At 40.2% G+C, this 17,148-nt stretch overlaps 3 protein-coding genes across 9 annotated transcripts in view; 1 reads left to right on the forward strand and 2 right to left on the reverse strand.

The window, feature by feature from the left end:
• mif4gdb (MIF4G domain containing b) lies at positions 1 to 4,979 on the reverse strand. 4 transcript variants are annotated; one of them, XM_044331329.1, is made up of 6 exons: positions 4,959 to 4,979; positions 3,885 to 4,004; positions 3,611 to 3,720; positions 2,736 to 2,891; positions 2,345 to 2,437; positions 1 to 2,145 (listed from the first exon to the last, which is right to left on the reverse strand). In XM_044331329.1, exons 2-6 carry the CDS (start codon positions 3,961 to 3,963, stop codon positions 1,918 to 1,920), a joined length of 666 nt encoding a protein of 221 aa, XP_044187264.1. In that variant the 5' UTR covers positions 3,964 to 4,004; positions 4,959 to 4,979; the 3' UTR covers positions 1 to 1,917. The 4 variants fall into 4 exon arrangements, with proteins under 4 accessions (XP_044187264.1, XP_044187262.1, XP_044187261.1 ...); XM_044331327.1 differs by lacking the exon at positions 4,959 to 4,979 and adding an exon at positions 4,741 to 4,843; XM_044331326.1 differs by lacking the exon at positions 4,959 to 4,979 and adding an exon at positions 4,713 to 4,821.
• Positions 4,613 to 8,887, forward strand: slc25a19 (solute carrier family 25 member 19). 3 transcript variants are annotated; one of them, XM_044331324.1, is made up of 7 exons: positions 4,613 to 4,676; positions 6,125 to 6,285; positions 6,544 to 6,699; positions 6,780 to 6,950; positions 7,477 to 7,657; positions 7,808 to 7,938; positions 8,019 to 8,887. In XM_044331324.1, the coding sequence occupies exons 2-7, from the start codon at positions 6,154 to 6,156 to the stop codon at positions 8,232 to 8,234; spliced, it is 987 nt and encodes a 328-aa protein (XP_044187259.1). In that variant the 5' UTR covers positions 4,613 to 4,676; positions 6,125 to 6,153; the 3' UTR covers positions 8,235 to 8,887. The 3 variants fall into 3 exon arrangements, with proteins under 3 accessions (XP_044187259.1, XP_044187257.1, XP_044187256.1); XM_044331322.1 differs by lacking the exon at positions 4,613 to 4,676 and adding an exon at positions 5,471 to 5,668 and having other exon boundaries at positions 6,112 to 6,285; XM_044331321.1 differs by lacking the exon at positions 4,613 to 4,676 and adding an exon at positions 5,473 to 5,668.
• A 912-nt stretch (positions 8,888 to 9,799) lies between these two features.
• Positions 9,800 to 17,148, reverse strand: part of LOC122966628 (cytoplasmic phosphatidylinositol transfer protein 1-like) — a 51,477-nt gene continuing 44,128 nt past the window's right edge. Inside the window, exons 6-10 of one of the 2 annotated variants that reach the window (XM_044330879.1) lie at positions 16,271 to 16,366; positions 13,448 to 13,603; positions 12,756 to 12,819; positions 10,968 to 11,211; positions 9,800 to 10,762 (exon numbers count right to left, since the gene is read on the reverse strand). In XM_044330879.1, the coding sequence (XP_044186814.1) occupies positions 10,657 to 10,762; positions 10,968 to 11,211; positions 12,756 to 12,819; positions 13,448 to 13,603; positions 16,271 to 16,366 (666 nt within the window). In that variant the 3' untranslated portion in view covers positions 9,800 to 10,656. Of the gene's footprint in view, positions 11,212 to 12,755; positions 12,820 to 13,447; positions 13,604 to 16,270; positions 16,367 to 17,148 lie in introns of both variants that reach the window. The other variant, XM_044330878.1, reaches the window with a different exon arrangement.

Raw genomic sequence — 17,148 nt, forward strand, 5'->3', positions numbered from 1 at the left:
TTAAGGAAAAAAAACTTCCAAGATTTATTAGAACAAATACATCTGCATTAAATGTACAACCCAACCATAAAAAAGTGGTATTGAGTAATGTAAAAATGTTGCAACGGTGTAATAAAACAAACATCGTTTAGTGTCTAAAGCACTCAAACTTCCTAATTTAACTCTTTAGGATCCATTTAATACATCTCTAAACCTATTTTACCCTCATTTTTGTTTACGCTTGGTCTGAATGTGATGACAGATACCAGAGCTTAAACGTAAAATCTTCTACCGCTGCTCTAGAAAAGAGGATTGTGGGACAAAGTGTCTTCGTTAAATTATTTTCCTTTTTTTTTTTTTAAACATTCTTAACTGGACTGATCAGTGGTTGATTTGTCATTTGTCTTATTTACATATTACACATGCAGGAGATGTAATAATTTAAACAGCGTAACATTTAGAGCTGAAATCATTGAGCCATTAGTCAGTTGACAGAAAATAAATCTGCAACTATTTCTGAGAATCAATTAGTCTTAAGTGATATTAAACTTAATATCTCTGAGTTTCGAACTGTTAGTCAGACAAAATAAGCTATTTGAAGTCCTATATTTCCTATATCCGAGTCACCTTGGATACAGGAAATTGCAATGGACGTTAATCAAGAAATGATTTGGCAGATTAGTTAAAAAATAATAGTTAGTTGCAGCTCTAATAACATACTGTATGTCCTATACTTGTGTGTCTGATTCCCAGGCACAGCTTTGGTTGGAGACCTTAAAGCCGTCACTGATTACAATCAACAAAAAGGTATCAACAGACTCCAACATTAAACTGAGTTCAGTTACATAGTGTTACTCGCGCTGATGAGACCTGAATTTAAGTCTACTTGACAAGGAATGAATGAAAAATACTCAGCTTCATATTCATAACTGACCTGCGTTTACGTGAAAGGAGGAAAAATCCCTCCTCTAGCACCTTGAACGCCGAGCGACAGCTTCGGCTTTGTCGAGTCACTTTTATTACACGCGGCTGTTCTTGTTGTATTGGCACGACTTGTTTTACAAACTTGTGAATCCAGATGTTACTGAAAATAACTCGACGTCTGAATTCGTTTGAATTTGTCAGTAGAAACAGTTTAAATATGAACTGTAACCGATCTTTTGGTCTTTTATTTAAAGGCTGAACGCTGTATTCCGTAACAAAAAAAAAAAGAAAAAAAAAAGGAGAAAATATATGTATAAAAGAAAAATCCCTGAATTTAAACCACAAAACCGGCCTCACGTAACAAGTGGTTAAGGAACAGTAACACAGGATTCCTACTGGACAGATTAGGCAGAAAATTCCTCTGAACTGCAATTCAAACCTTTTGTAAAATCTTTAAATTCTACTTTAAAATATTTTACTAAATAATTCAAATACAGATTCTCAGTTAATTAAAATATTGGTCACAACAATAAAAAAAAAGGTAAAGCAAATACCAAATCATCCTACGTCTGACTGGAATGTCAAACTCCTTTTGGATTTGGTAAAAAAATAAGTTGGACTTTTGAAATGTTTTTCTCAAAACAGGAATGCCAGCAAGATAAAAAAAGAACAAAAAAACATAAAAAATAACTACAGCTTCTCTAGCTGTCATCAAAATTAAAAGTTCCTTCTAAACAAAGTGTACCAGGATGTGGCTAAACCTCGTTAACTGAACTTCAACTTCTTATGAACTATTGCACATTCCACATCCACGGCACCATGTCTTTTAGTAATATTTTCAAACCGAGGGAACAATCCAGCAAAAATGAAAAGTCTTTATGAACCGCCGGAGCCTTTCAAACCCCTCCGCTGATTACCTGGAGGATGTTGCTGTCCTGTCATGAGATTGCTGGTTTTTAATAATCAGTGGTGACTGAGGAGAGGTGTCCAGCCAGCTGCTCGGCACCCGCTGTCCTAGTCAGCGATCTCGCTGTAGTAGTACTTGTGTGCGGTGCTGCTGAGCAACCAGCCTCCGGCCCTGAACTCCAGGATCTCCAGCAGCAGCAGACGGGCCATGGAGGAGAGGCCCTCCTGGAGCAGGAAGCCGTCCCGCAGCAGGAAGAACAGCTCGTCCATCCGCTGGCTGTTCACTTTTTCCAGCTGCTCTCCGATGCGATGCAGCTGCAGCACCAGGCAGTCCACCTGCAGAGGGAGAAGCAGAAGACGTCAGCTTGTTACAGTAAAAAAAAAAACTATGTGAAGTCTGGCATCTTTTAATGTATTCTAGGCTTGAAATTTGACCATTTTTGACATGATGTGGCATTTAAAAAGATGTAAAATTATGTATTTTACCAAATCACGTAAATTTAACGAGAATAAATAACCATAGGCTCTTCCTCACCTCCTCCTCGTTCATGAGAGCATCAGGCTGAGCCAGCCTCATCAGACAGTCATACACAGGATGGACCAGAGCCACCATTGGCATATTGTTCACCTGAGTGTCAAGACATGGGGAAAGCAAATTTTTTTTGTTCCTTTCACATCTTTGCATCCCTTTCACACAAGTGGAAAATGAGCACAGAACATACAAAACGACAATGGCTATTATCAAGGATGAAACCTGAGCTCCAGGCTCATTTTCCCACCACTGACAACAACGAGAGAGGCACATACACAGTGTTCACGTCTGTGAGAAGTTTCAGGAAATTTAAATCTGCTACTTAATTATCAATATGATAACATGATTATGTTACTGTATATATGTTTTTCTTCAGACTGTCTCTGGCTCTTACTTTGAGGTAGTCGTAGATGTTACAGATGAAAGTGACGTAGCAGACCCACTCCTGCAGCGAACGCCCCCTTGTCTCCTCGCGGTCCTTGAACTCCTGTTGGAGCCGGTTCAGCAAGTTCCTCCTGAACACGTTCCCGTTGCTCTGCTTGGCCTCAGCCTGAATGAGGTGAACATAGAAATGAGGTCAGAAAGAGGGTAGAGTGTGGACAAAAAGTCAGGAAACATAAGAGGTGCTAGGTAAGCTGGCTTTAAGAGCCTCCTGTTGCTCGAGTGTAAACCAGCGATTAGGCTTTGATAAGGGAGGGAAGGTTAAAGAGTCTCAATGATGTTTAAGCATCACTTTAGTTTCTTTAATCTGTCTGTCTCAATTATGCTCAGTGTCTTAATCAGGGCAATACCCTAAACAAACATCTACAGTACCAGTCAAAAGTTTGTACACACCGACTCATTCAAGGGTTTTTCTTATTTATTTTTTTTTACTATTTTCTACATTGTAAAACAACACTGAAGACATCAAAACTCTAAAATAACACATAAGGAATCATGTAGTATATTTTTTTAACTTTTAATTGTTATAGTGTTTTATAATTCAAGTTCAAATAAATACAAGCAACATACAGAACAGGATATGTTTCATATTTTAAGATTCCTCAAAGTACTGTCATACTGTCAGGTGGAATCTAAAATATGAAACATATTTTGGTTTGTTTGACACTTGTTTGTTTGCTACATAATTCCATTTGTGTTAGATGGCTTCAGTATTGTGGTACAATGTAGAAACTAGTAAAAAATAAAGAAAAAACGTCAAAACCATTGACTGATACTGTATGTACAACATCTACTCATATACTGTGATGGACAAGCAGCAGTAAGGACCTGCACGATGGTGTAGCAGATGCGTCCAGCTTCTTTGCTGAACACCTGGTCTTTCAAAGACTGATCCACGATGATATTGGATACCTTATCCAGGTTCACTGAACTTGGATCTGAAAGACAGAAAAATGCATTTAACAAAAGATGATTTACTCTCACAGTGGATGCACAGTGCTCATATCTTATTTAAGTTTCAAAGTTTTGTAGATTATTTGAAAGGTTTTGCAACACTGACGTTATGCTGAAATCCCTCATAGTAAAAGGGCAACAACCTGACCTTTCAAGGCTGTTTTCAGCAGCATCTGTGTATCCTGGTCAAACGACTGGATCTTGTAATCCTCAGTGGAGTTTTCCATTATAGGTGGAAGCACCCAAAACACACCTGAGAGCTGTCACACTGTGAGGTACAGACAACACTTTATAACATTATTTTACAGGTGTATTTTTTTTCCCCAAAATGCAAGCTTTTTAAACACATTATGATTCCACTTCAACTCTGGGCACAAACTACATTACAGACAGACACCACGGGAGAATTTGTGAGACAACAATAACCGCAAAATCCTGTACTGTCATCAAACTGGCTCATTCACAGAGGGATAGGAGGGATTACACGGGCCAACTCGGGTCAAAAAGGGTCACACAATACCTCAAATCGACACATTTAATTCACAACGCAAGAACAAAGTGTGGATTGAATCGGTATGATACCAACTTCTAGGCTGAGATGTATCGTTAGGTCACATGTCCATCACAAGTTACAGGTTACATCTACTCAACATAACGTTAGCTAAACGTAAACTTGACTAACGTTATTTTGGTTTATTTCAGGGTTTAAAAAAATGTATGTAAAATGTAGCGTTAACATCGCTTTGTCGTGTTGTTGTCGACACACGTAGAAAACTAAACCTGACCGTTAATATTGAACTAACCTACCGTTAGCTAGCTTGATGCTCAGTTGCAGTAACCTGGCGTTAACGTTAAGAGCAATTAACGTCAAGTTTTATAACTACACCAAACGTTCCGCCCGCCCGAAAGAAGAGAAAAGCGGCTTAACGTTACATATCGAGTAAGTAGAAAAAATCTGATTTAACCAGTTACTTACATTTCGTGAACAATGTGCGAAAGTTTACCTATTTCAGATCAGTTTTCGCATCTAAGCTGATCCCAGATGAGTAGATGTAATCAGACGTTACTGGACACAACCTTTCAAAGATGAAGTGTCATGGCAAGATAAATCCCCCCTCCCCTAAAGGACCAGTGTGTAAGATTTAGGAGGGTGAATTGGTAGAAATATTGGCAGAAACTGAATATAATGTTCACAAGTATGTTTTAATTAGTGTATAATTACCTGAAAATAAGAATTGTTGTGTTTTCGTTAGCTTAGAATGAGCCCTTTATATCTACATAGGGAGCGGGTCCTCTTCCACAGAGCCCGCCATGTTGCACCCCCAAGTTTCGCGGCCACCATAGGTTCTCCTACACAGTGCTTTATACACAACAATGTTCTGTAATCAGAATCAATTTTAAAGAACTTCCATTAAAATTGAATATATTGATGATTTTTTCCCACATTTTTTTCCATTGGATTTTGAAACAAATTTTCCCTTATATGGGATTACATATAGAGTGGTGTCACTGTAGTATTCCTTAGAGACAAATTGAAGAAGGAGAGGTTGTTCCTAATACCCTGAAATTCCTCTGGGAATTGGTAGCAAATTGCTTTGGGCAGACAGGCAATATACTTTCAAATTATTGTTTTGCCAAAAAAGCATTATTGTTATTGTATTGTAACACATTTCGGATGTATATATGTATATTAATTTTTGCACAGTACTACTCTTCCTGCGTCAAGGCAGACGCGTCATCGGCGTGTTCAAGTGAGGCAGGGACTCATCTCGCCTCGACATTTATCCTTTGAGTCTGACCCGGAAGTATTATCAGTAATTCATGGCGTGTGCTCGGAACATGAAGTTCTCGTCCTGTTAATGCTGGCTTGTGTACATGTCGGAGTTCAGTTCTGTAGCTGTAGCTGTATTTATGAAGGACCTTTACAGCAAGGTAAGTGTCACCTGTTGTAGCTCTGAACGTCGGTGCAAAGTAAACAGCTGCTGCTGTTGTTGTTAGCTTAGCTCAGCTTGTGCCAAGGTCCCCCGGCTTGTCCTCTACATGTTGCAGTATCTGGTCTTCATAAAATCTCATGCCTGTTTGTATTAGTATTATATTATAAAACAGCTCTGACTATTTGTTTTTGTCTAGATATTGATATAATAATAATGTGGAAATATTTTGGGTTTATTACAGCATAAAAATGCGGCCCAGATGCACCACGAAGTCCTGCAGCAACAGACTCTTAAAAACATGAATGTATGAATGAAGTTGTTATTATTGTCATGCAGACAACTACTGAGCTTACAAGCCTATATATTATCTTTTCCCCTAACCATTTCTCTTCAAATGTAAATATAAAGCTCAGCATACATTACAGCACAAATTATTAATAGTTTCTGTCTGCAGTATTGAGAGGAACCTGAGGCTTTGGAAACATGGTGGGTTACGACCCCGGAGCTCAGGGATCAGCGCTCTCCTCACAGGAAGCAGCCCTTGCTGGGTCAGCTGCTGGGATGGTCACCCGAGCCCTCGTCAGCCCCTTTGATGTCATTAAAATCAGATTTCAGGTAATGATTAGCCATTGTGCTTGTTGTGTGCAAATGTGTGGTCTCTTAAATTGTTTACTCGTGGCAGCTGTGCTTCCAACTGCCAAAACGTAGATGTACCAGAAAAATGTTGATATAAACAAGCAGTCACAGCCTACTTTACTACTAGTTTTCTTTGCAGGAGTTGTTACTTGCATCACAACTGTAATAATCAAGACATATGTACTGCTGTGTGTCTCAACCTTGTATGTTCATCAGTATTTCTTTCTCCTCCCGCAGCTGCAGATTGAGTGCGTGTCTTCACAGAGGCGGGAGGGAAGATACTGGGGGTTATTTCAGGCAGCTCGTCGCATCCATGCAGAGGAGGGGCTCTTTGCTTTCTGGAAGGGACACATCCCTGCACAGCTCCTCTCCGTGTGTTTTGGGGCTGTCCAGGTGAAGTCTGTGTCTATTTTAGTCTATCTTAGTGAAGCATTTGACTTGTGTTCGCCTAACTGTGAATGTGTGCTTTGCAGTTTGCCAGTTTTGAGTGTCTGACTGAGGTGGTCCACAAGATGACGCCATATGAGAGCCAGACGGCAGGAGTACACTTTGTGTGTGGCGGGGTGGCTGCCTGCTCTGCTACAGTGGTCTGCCAGCCTCTGGACACACTGCGCACGCGCTTTGCAGCTCAGGGAGAACCTAAGGTGGGACACACCAGCGAACAAAACTGTCACAAAGTCATCTTTGGTAGTAGTGAAGAGTCTCTTACATCAACTCATAGTCATATTTTTTCTAGTATTTAAAAAAAAAATAAAATCTCAAAGTTGGAAACTCAGGAGTGAGTAAATAAAAAGTTTTGTGCACAGTTTTTTTTAATTGATTAACCTCCCCATAGACTGAGATATTCAGGTTTTTATAAGACTGTTATGTGCATGTATATTCAGCCTTTATTGACAGCAGATAGTAGAGACAGAAAGGGAACATGGAGGGACAGATGGGATGGTATACAACAAATCTTCCTGGCCAGAATCAAGTCAGAGACTCACTAAACTCCCAGAGGATGAAGTTTTACCACCCATATAAGGAAATATGCTAAAACATCCAATCAAATCTTTTGTCTTAAAAAAGCCTCAAAGGTGATATTTTTTGGTCTGGTCCAATGTTCTTTTTTTTTGTTGTTGTATTGATCAAGTATTTTTTTGTTCTGATACTTATCCTTCTTCACTTTAGGTGTACAGGAACCTTCGAAATGCTGTGTTTACAATGTGCCGCTCAGAGGGAGTCTTGACGTTTTACCGTGGCCTGTCTCCTACACTGGTGGCAGTGTTTCCTTATGCTGGACTGCAGTTCTTTTTCTACAATGTCTTTAAAAAGATGTTGGATCCACCTTCCAAAACCGGAAACTCAGGAGGTCAGTGAGTGGAGATCAAAGTCGTCGTCCCACCTGTATTATTTATTACACCACATGACATTTACACACACACACACACACACACACACACACACACACACACACAGCAGTTTGCCTGAGTCTTGTGACTTTTTATGTCCTCTGTCCAAGGAAACCTGAGAAGCCTGGTATGTGGCAGTGGAGCTGGAATGATAAGCAAAACAATCACGTACCCCTTTGACCTCTTCAAGAAGAGACTGCAGGTTGGGGGCTTTGAGGAAGCCAGAGCTCGCTTTGGACAGGTAAGCTTTCCCGTGCGTGTTTTACATTGTTCGAACTCATATTTTGCGTCTGATGTTTATCTCCCGTTTCTCATGTACAGGTGCGGAGTTACAGAGGCCTGGTGGACTGCGCTGTTCAAATAGCCAAAGAGGAGGGTGTCCGAGGCTTCTTTAAAGGCCTCTCCCCCAGCCTCGTGAAGGCTGCACTGTCAACAGGCTTCACTTTCTTTTGGTATGAATTCTTCCTTAATGCCATGCGTAACCTCAAGGAGAGACAGAGAGAGAATAGTTTCACCAAAGATGCAGAGGAAAGTTAACGAGGGAACGGCGGCACAATCACGCACACAGGAAGTGAAGTCATGCCTTGTTCTTTGCTTGCACTTGGACATTTATCAACCGGGTCGATTTACACATAAGGATGGAAAAACAAAACCTAACTTTATCTGTTGTTGTGGTGTCATTATACCTCAGTTGTACAAACACTTATTTTTCAACAAATGTATTTAATATTTTATCCTGTGTTTTTAAGGTTTATATATTCTTGCTTTTAAAAGAAATATGGCATAATAACATTTTGTGGTCAAACTGAACTTTGCACATTTTAAGCTCCAACTTTTGTTAAGGAAACAAGGCGTAACTTTGTCGTTGTTGACTCACATTTTTGACATTTAGTCATTAATCTGGAGTAGAGAATTGAGTAAAATTTGCTTTGGGATTATGTGGTGGTATTGTTTATAGATAAAAAACATGAGCCACATGAGTGTAATATTTATTGTATTATGTTTTGTGATGGGGAAAGAAGCATTCTGTAGAGTGTAGGCCAAACACACTGTTCATTAAGAGTATAGAGTTAGTTTGTGACACTTAGTTAAACTCTTAAAAGTCATGTGTTGTTTGCCAACATCTCTGTCAAGCACTGAAACCTTCAGGTCATCATTTTTAAAAGAAAATGTTCAAAATTTTTGTAAAACTTGAGTCCTGTGTGGTCCATTGACAAGAGGTTACATGAATGTGTGTGAATCAGAAAGAGCAACCGATGGATTTATGCTGTCGAATGTAAACCAGTGTGTTTTTAAAGCAGAAACAAGTGTTTCGGCATTCAGAACATTATCGACTGTGATAACTAAAACTGAACTATAGTGTCCTCCACAGGTGCAGACTTGAGTCATAAGTTGGACAGTTGAACACACGTCTGATTTAAAATGGTGTATAGGTATTGTAATAGCGTTTAATTAGGTTAATAATGCTTTATGACCCATTTAGGACTTGTAACCTAAAGTTTAGGATGTGACTTGAGTTGAAACGTATCCATCTTGACCTGGGGCTGCACTCTCAAAAGTTTCCAGAACAATTGTTTGTTCCTACTTCATGGAACCAACTGTAGTGTAAAAATACCACAGTTTTATAGTGTGAATAAAAAAAGAACAATTGACTACGGAAATTAATAGTCATTAGCTGCAACTGATGGTTATTTTCATTATTGATGATTATAAAATGCTTTATAAAAGTCTTATTATCTTTGAGCTCAGACATGAGCAGTTAGAAATCAAAGTGCATTAAAGGAATGCAAAAATGTACAATGTTCAAAAAGTTATTTTAAATATACTATAAATGAAAGCACAGAGCAATAATTGAGGTCAGAAAAATAACACGGTTTCAACGTTGGCATTTATAGATACATCTAGTCTGCTGATATTTGAAGTCATGTTATGAGTGAAGTCGTAGGAAATATTTCATATGTCCCACAAGTGCTTCATCATCTCTAAATTTTAATAAATCCTTTTGCTTCTGAATTGTCTTAGATAATAAGTTTACTTGCTTTAAGTGGTTCTGTTTAATTCCATTTAAACAAATGGTCTTTTAGCAAAGACTCCTCACACAATTACAGCTACAACAGTATTTTATTTCATTTAATCTACTGAATACAAAACCCACTAACAGCATGACTGAAAATGAATACAGCTGAAATGATTATAGGAGCAAAACGACATATAAACCAGTCTGTAAAAACTCAGTTAAAACACAACATCAAGTATGAGGCAGATAAAACAGAGAACAGCTCCTGCAGTCAAAATCATGCAATTACATAAGTCATTTGAAGACATTATGGCTGACAGAACTCACTATAATAAACAAACACTTACAGAAGATAGCGAGAATCCTGTCTTTTAAAATACATAACAGCAAGTTCATAGCGGCCTCGTCACTGGATATGATATTCTTTTAGAAGTACTGACATTTCACTGGTTATTCAATGTTCATACAGTATTTACAAGAATACACAATCACCTTACACCTTACTGTGAAAACCATAATACTCAACTGATACAGTGGCCAACATGAATCTGTCAAAAAGTCCCAACCACATAAATAGATACCATAAACCACAAGCTCCAGTTAACAAAGCCAGAGAGACCCTGATGCTAAAGGTAAAGCAAAAACTCAAGTTCTGTACATTTAAAGTTTATGTGCAGTGATTGAATCTCATCATATCTTATCAACACACCCTGAGCTCGGATAAAAAGCAAGGTGATGCTCTGAGGGGTGAAACATTTTCAGGAATGTACGCTACACTCAGTCTGGCTAATTGGACTCCGTAGTTCTTACTGTCTGATGCGTGGTGCTGGCTGGCTGTTATCTGAGGAAAAGGCGATAATGAAGAGTCTCCAGTTGCTTTTATTAGACTCTCAATGGGATGAGCTATTACCTTTACACCTGCAGGACTTTTTGCTTTGGAGATCAGGCTGCCTGCCTGTACCTGTAAAGGCAGTCTGAGAGCTGTTGGCTTTGCTGTAACACTGGCGAGTCTGCTGAGAGAGAGGGGTGGGAGGAAGGGAGGGAGGGAGGGGGAGGCTGGGATCACCAGGACAGTGAAAAGTCTCATTCACTTCAGCTGGCTGAGGGGGCAATGTGGGATGTGCTGGGCAGGCATCCTCCACTGATCCACAGGTCGAGGGCGTTCACCAGTGGGACAGCCCTGCTTTCATTCTGGCTGCGGACTGGAGTTCCAGGAGAAGAAGCTGGGCAGTTTGAAGAGTGAATCCCTGCGGCCCGGATCCGGCAGGGTCAAGGTCTCCGGAGCTGACTTCTTCCTGGGACGCTCCTTTGGCACTGCCAGGAACTCTGGGGCCTCGGTGGAGAGGGGAGTGGACGGGGCGCTGTTGGGCCCACTGCGGGTGCTGGATGGCAGGGGCGTCGCTGTGATGGCAATGGCTGGGGGGAAGGTGCCGATCTTCAGGTTGGTGGCTTCCTGTGTGGCACGCTCGTACTCTCTCACTTCCTCCATGGTCATGTCTGTTGGGATGGATGCATTGCAGGATTAGAAAGAGAGATAGGACTCTCCTGATTTGTGAGGATGAAGGTAAGTTCATAATTGAATACTACAGAAGATGTTGGCTATGGTTACTCTTTATTAAAAAATCCAAGAAATGTTATGTGGGCTCTATGTCAAGACAACAAGAGAAAGGAATACAGCTATATGATATACAAAATAGCAAACTGTGAACATGCAGCAATGTCTATAAAGTTTAATAAGATGCCCTATAAGTACTAAATCACCTGAACTTACTGTTTGGTTTGGCTTATATAAGAAGCTTCCAAACATACTATGATATTTACTAATTAAAAAAACATTAAAGAATGTCTCCAGTGTCTTTTATTGGCCTGTAAAAATAGCCTCTTTTGAAATATTTGTGCTAAATATATCTAAATCTATCTGTTTAATATTGCAGTGATGGTTAGCTTTGCCCACTACACACTCAGTCTCTGATGTTACATTGATTATTCTGACATCTCTATCAGAAGCTACATAAGTCCTGGGATTCTTCAAAAAGAAAGCTGCATAGCACCAAGTCGGGAATATACTGATCAGAGAGGGTTCATGCCAAGTGGTTCAAATCCAACACCTATCAGAAGGGAGAGCATCGTTTTATATGTGCACTTGTGAGTAAGTGCATGGTTACATCTGTGCATCTGTTATTACAGCAGCTTGTGCAAAGCAGATAATGAAACATTTATGACAGGTTGCTTGGAGCACAGTGGTTAGAGAATAAGTTAAATAATAACGCCTCAGAAAAAATGTGAACTCTTCGGAGCCTCCATAGTCCTAGAGAACAAGATAATAACTTGTGTGGACAAGATTAAAAAATATCCTCTTTTGGGACTTTGGGGGCTCCGTAGAAATTAATCATTAAACAGTGGAAGATGAAAAGAGAGCCTACAGCAGAAAACAGTGAAGTTTCTATAAACATGGAAACCACATCTATAGTATGTGGCTTTAATACCACCAGAGGATGGAAGCTGAAATCAGACAGCTTCATTCATTTCACTAAGTGTCATGAAACACAAAAAACACTTTGTATAGTTTGAGCGCTGAGTTTTTGTCATTTGGCATTTTAGGATAAAGTGCTAAACAAGAGGGTTCTCTGTCCATACAGAGACCTTTTTTTCATTTTTATATATGTTTCAATGTTCCAAGCCAAAAGCAATAGTGTACAATATTCACAGTATGTACAGGAATGTGAAAGTGATGAAAAAGATGGGTAAACCAGCTGTTATCTGTTCCTGAGATAATAGAAATACATCATATATGAATAGTTTTTTTCAGTGTTTACAACCTAAAAATTAGCCACACTAGCCCTTTAAAAGACATCCTTATCAGCTGTATCAGTTTGATAATACTTGCTATGAGGTATACTTTGGATTTGAGTCACACAGATTGTACTACATCAAGTAAACTATGTTCCACATGAGGGTAAACAGACTTTAGTTTTTCCACAACATCAAACAGCAATCTTGAGGCGAATCGACGGCTATAAAACTAACCCAAAGACACTTACCTATCCACTCATCCACCCAGGCAAAGGCCTGCTTGTGTCCTAACAGCAGGACATCTCGAATCACCTGAACAGAATTGGAAAAAAAAAGAAAAGAGAAAAGAGGCGAGATCACAGAGGAAGAAAGTCAGAGAGGGGTGCAGGCAGGGAGGGAGTTCAAGGAGAGAAGATGTGAATCAGATTGAGTTCATTCTGAAGGCCGCTGAGAGTTTCAAAACATTTTAAGTGCAAAAGGTTTCCGTTCACCCCCTGAGGAATGTGATTAATATGAGTCACTCCTGGCGTTACCAGGTGAGTAATGACCATGCCTGCCTGTGTGTGTGTGTGTGTGTGTGTGCCTCAGGCAAGAAGAAGAGGACAGGGACAGTTCACCCGAGGGACAGATGCTGTAGAGGGCTAGGCAAAATGGATTTGGGAAATACAAGATAAGAAGTTTAAACTGTGCAGCCAAGGTAAAGTGAGATGGTGCAGGGCAATCTGCAGGAAGTGAACAGGGTAGATATTGTAGAGGGTGATAATGGAACATCTGATTTGGCCGACTGGTTGTGTATCATATGATTTCAGAGCAGAAAATGAAACGCTTCGGGCGCTGACAGCAATCTATACGGGTCAAAAAGTTTGGCTGTGTAAGAGTTTATTTCTGTAGAACTTGTCTCAACAAAAAAAGTTCAACCAAGAATTTTTTTCGTCCTGACCTTGTGTACGAACTGCTCCACGCGTGTTTGCAGGCCCCAGACTTCAAACTTGACTGTCACTAGTTTGTAGGAGCACATGATGGGGTCTTGGGTGTTGATCCATCCTTCCTGTAGGAGGCCTCGGTTAGTCTTCTTTGACTTGAAATGCCGCAAGTCCTACAAGACCATGAGACAGCAGGTTCAGAAAATAAGAAGTTTTTGCATCTGGAAAATCTCATCACATTATTGAGCATGTGGGAAAAGAAAGCCAAAAAATGTCTTAAAGAATTGGTTAAGACCTTATTAAAATGCTTTTTTCCCCCATACTTTACCTCACTTCTCTCTCTCTCTCTCTCTCTCTCTCTCTCTCTCTCTCTCTCTCTCTCTCTCTCTCTCTCTCTTTCTCACACACACACACACACACACACACACTAATTTCTCCCTCCCTGCCTGAGACAGGATCACCTACCTTCATTATCAGCTACATGCAGAGTACAGCCAAGCTGCACAACAGGAGGTCCCTAATCACAGACTTTACATACATTAATCACTTCTCCCTATAGACTAATTATACAGTAGTGCTCATTTGTCTTTAGGGTTATATGTCTGACTGTGACAGAGTGTGTGCAGGGGTGATACACAACTCTCTCCATCCCTGCGGGGAAATATTTACAGTGGAGGTGGAGGAGGCCTGTTGCATTTGTCTGCACATAAAAACTGCTATAAAGTTTCTTGGCAGACAAAAAGGAAAAAGATGAAACAATCTAATGAGAGCTACCTCTGTTTTGAAATATCGTGTCAATTTATATTTCACCTTAAACTTTTCCAGATTTGATGAAGCGTTTCCTGAACAATTTCCTCAACAATTTCCTCAACAATTAAATGACAATGAAACCGCAAAATACAGCTATGGGTGTAGAAAGAAATATATGCACTGAAGTTTTGAAACTAAAATTAAGTGAGTGACATCGCTACAGATGCCTGGGGCTGTCAAATTAAAATTTAATGGACTGGTTTGACATCTTGGGAAATATACTTAAATGATTTCCTGCTAAGAGATGAGAAGATTGTACACTTTTGTACAGTTAATATGATGTTACAGTCCGCTGCTGGTTAGCTTAGCTTAGCACAAAGACTGGAAACAAGGGGGAAACAGCTAGCTTTGCTCGCTCTTCAAAGGTAACGAAGTCTGCCTACTAGCAACTCTAAAGTTTACCAATGAACACATTATATGTTCACACATTGTGGTTTTATGGGGGATGATGTGCCAGACTATTTCTTGGCTGGGTGCACTAACTTCCTGGAGCAACCAGCGGAGACCCAGCAATGACAAGACTCCAGGAGGTTACTGCACACAGCCAAGAAATAGTCTGGCACATAACCCCATGGATGTATTAAGCGAGCTGGATATGGTGCAGCCACTCAGCCTTGCTGCCAATTTCCCCGAGTACCCACTCGTATTGCAGCAAATAAATTCCCTTGCAGCCCAAAAAGCTATTTCCCCATAGACCCCCATTATAAATGAGACGTCTGCAACACTGTTGACAGAACACCTCAGAGTGCAACAAGGTTAATTATTACTCTGTATTATTAATTTTTAATCCACAAAGGTTTTGTATCATAAAACTTTCTAGAAAAGTGATTTTAAAGTTTTAAAGTTTTTTGGCTAATGCATCAGGCGAGCAATTTTCATTTGACTGAATGGGCGCCTATCTGTCTATGGTATCCAGTTCCTATAATACATCTATGTGTAATCCCCTTTACACATAGTTTTAATAAGTGAGTTTTACAGGTGCTGGTAGACAGGTTCATTTGAGAGCCAGGCTAGCTGTCCACCCTGTTTCCGATCTTTGTGCTAACCTAAGCTAAGTGGCTGCTGGATGTAGCTTCATATTGAACAGACAGATATGAGAGTAGTATCGATCTTCTTATCTAACTCTCAGCATGAAAGCAAATAAGCTTATTTCACATAATGTCATACTATTCCATCCATAGATAACATCCAGATATAATGAACCAGGAAAGAGTATGAAACGAGTAGCTATGTTATCATTCTCTTTTATTTAAATTCCGAAAAATCTGTGATGACGTCTGTGTGCAGGCAAAAACACACACTTGCTATTAGTGCATTGATCATGTGACCACACTGGTAACTGTGGTTCATTCATTCATGACACCGGCCTCTGTGGTGCATTGTCAGGTGTGATTGCAGTGTATGTAAAACCCATCTGTCTTTTCAAATCAAATGATATTTACATACAGCCATCTGACATCCACGTTTAGCCCTGGATGGCATCTCTGTGCTATTCTTAGTTCTGAGTGGACAAAAGCAGAAGACCATAAAGCCCAGTGGGAGGTGTTTATATGTGTGTGTGAGTAAGTGGGAGTGTCAATAATAAAACACCACCGCAGTGCTGTCATGACCCCTCTTGATTATTAATAGCTCAGCTCTTTATGACCATCACGCCCTGATAGACGGGCGCGCACATGCATACAAATGTCAAATCACCACAGCAAGTGTCCATCATTTCCCCCCCACACATAAAAATGATTTTCCCTCCCTTCCATCATGGCCAGCTGGTGGTCAAAAGTGAGCTGGTGCTGCCAGAGAGAAATAACACACTATTGTGTTTACTCTGCTCACAGAGTACATGCCATCTCTTCTCTTTATTTCTCATTTCTCCCCTTGTTCTTCTTTGCATCTACATCCTCTCGCCTCTATTCTCTCCTTTTACAATCTCATCTGTCTTTCCTTCTTTCTTTATCTCTGCCATGTGTGCATGTGCATGTTCATTTATTCGTTCACACAGTGTATCCTAATATCAGTGGCTTGACCCTCCTCACCTCTGACTCCTTGTAGTGGCGCTCAGGGATCTCATCATAGGCGATGTCCACGAAACACACCTCTGTTTCTTCATCTTTAGGCTCGCTGCCAAAGATCTGAGGAACAAACAGAGTTCAATATGTGAGGACAGCTAAATCAATAATGCACTTTAAGGGGTGACAAATGTTGTGGGATATATGTGGTGCACCTTCACACACACTGGAAGTGTTAAAAATGGTCTGAAAGGTGATTCAGTTTGGAAAAAAAAAAATTCACAGGAAAGCAAAGGTTCAACGAGGTTAAGGGGGCTGACTCCTACTGATCTTAAATGCACAAAGCATAGATGACATGATGAGCACCCTCTTTACCTCTGGTTTTAATCTCAAACAATACACTTAACAAACTGTGAGGATAAATGTGACTCACACACTTAGTGACACACTGTGTGGTCAGTGATTTCTTCCTGTGTGACTCACACTAACGACAAAGCAATGTTGGATATGGTTATATGTTCTTTTCAGAACGCTTTCACAGCTCCTGCATCACAGAGAGTTGATGATACTTCCTACATACTTTAGACAGTATTTGTACAGTCATAGCGGAAGGAAGAAAGGGCAGCCAGAGAGATGGAAAGGTTTTTAAAACAAATCGGAGAAGAGGAGAGAGAGAGAAAAGAGAAATAATAGCAGCGACTGCACAAATGGTGAAGGTGACGGGGGGAAGTGTAAACTCTTCTGCGCTCGCTTCTACAACACCCTCACTTGTTACGCTTAGTTTCAGATGTGAAATTATGACCATCTGTGAAACCATCGCAATGAATTTGCAGCACCCGTGACCCACCACTGAGTGGAGCTGCGACCTCTTTGTTTTCTGCAGTATTGCATAACCTTCAGACTGT

This window comes from Thunnus albacares, chromosome 17 (assembly GCF_914725855.1).
Source record: "Thunnus albacares chromosome 17, fThuAlb1.1, whole genome shotgun sequence".
NCBI classification, from domain to species: Eukaryota; Metazoa; Chordata; class Actinopteri; order Scombriformes; family Scombridae; genus Thunnus; species Thunnus albacares.

Coding starts and splice junctions, on each gene's coding strand:
- slc25a19 (XM_044331324.1), top strand. CDS start 6,154: ATGGTGGGTTACGACCCCGGAGCTCAGGGATCAGCGCTCTCCTCACAG. Junction 6,700..6,779: donor TGTGTTTTGGGGCTGTCCAG/GTGAAGTCTGTG, acceptor TGTGCTTTGCAG/TTTGCCAGTTTTGAGTGTCT. Junction 6,951..7,476: donor CAGCTCAGGGAGAACCTAAG/GTGGGACACACC, acceptor TCTTCACTTTAG/GTGTACAGGAACCTTCGAAA.
- mif4gdb (XM_044331329.1), bottom strand. CDS start 3,963: ATGGAAAACTCCACTGAGGATTACAAGATCCAGTCGTTTGACCAGGAT. Junction 2,892..3,610: donor TCTGCTACACCATCGTGCAG/GTCCTTACTGCT, acceptor CACCTCATTCAG/GCTGAGGCCAAGCAGAGCAA. Junction 2,146..2,344: donor CTCTCATGAACGAGGAGGAG/GTGAGGAAGAGC, acceptor CTCCCTCTGCAG/GTGGACTGCCTGGTGCTGCA.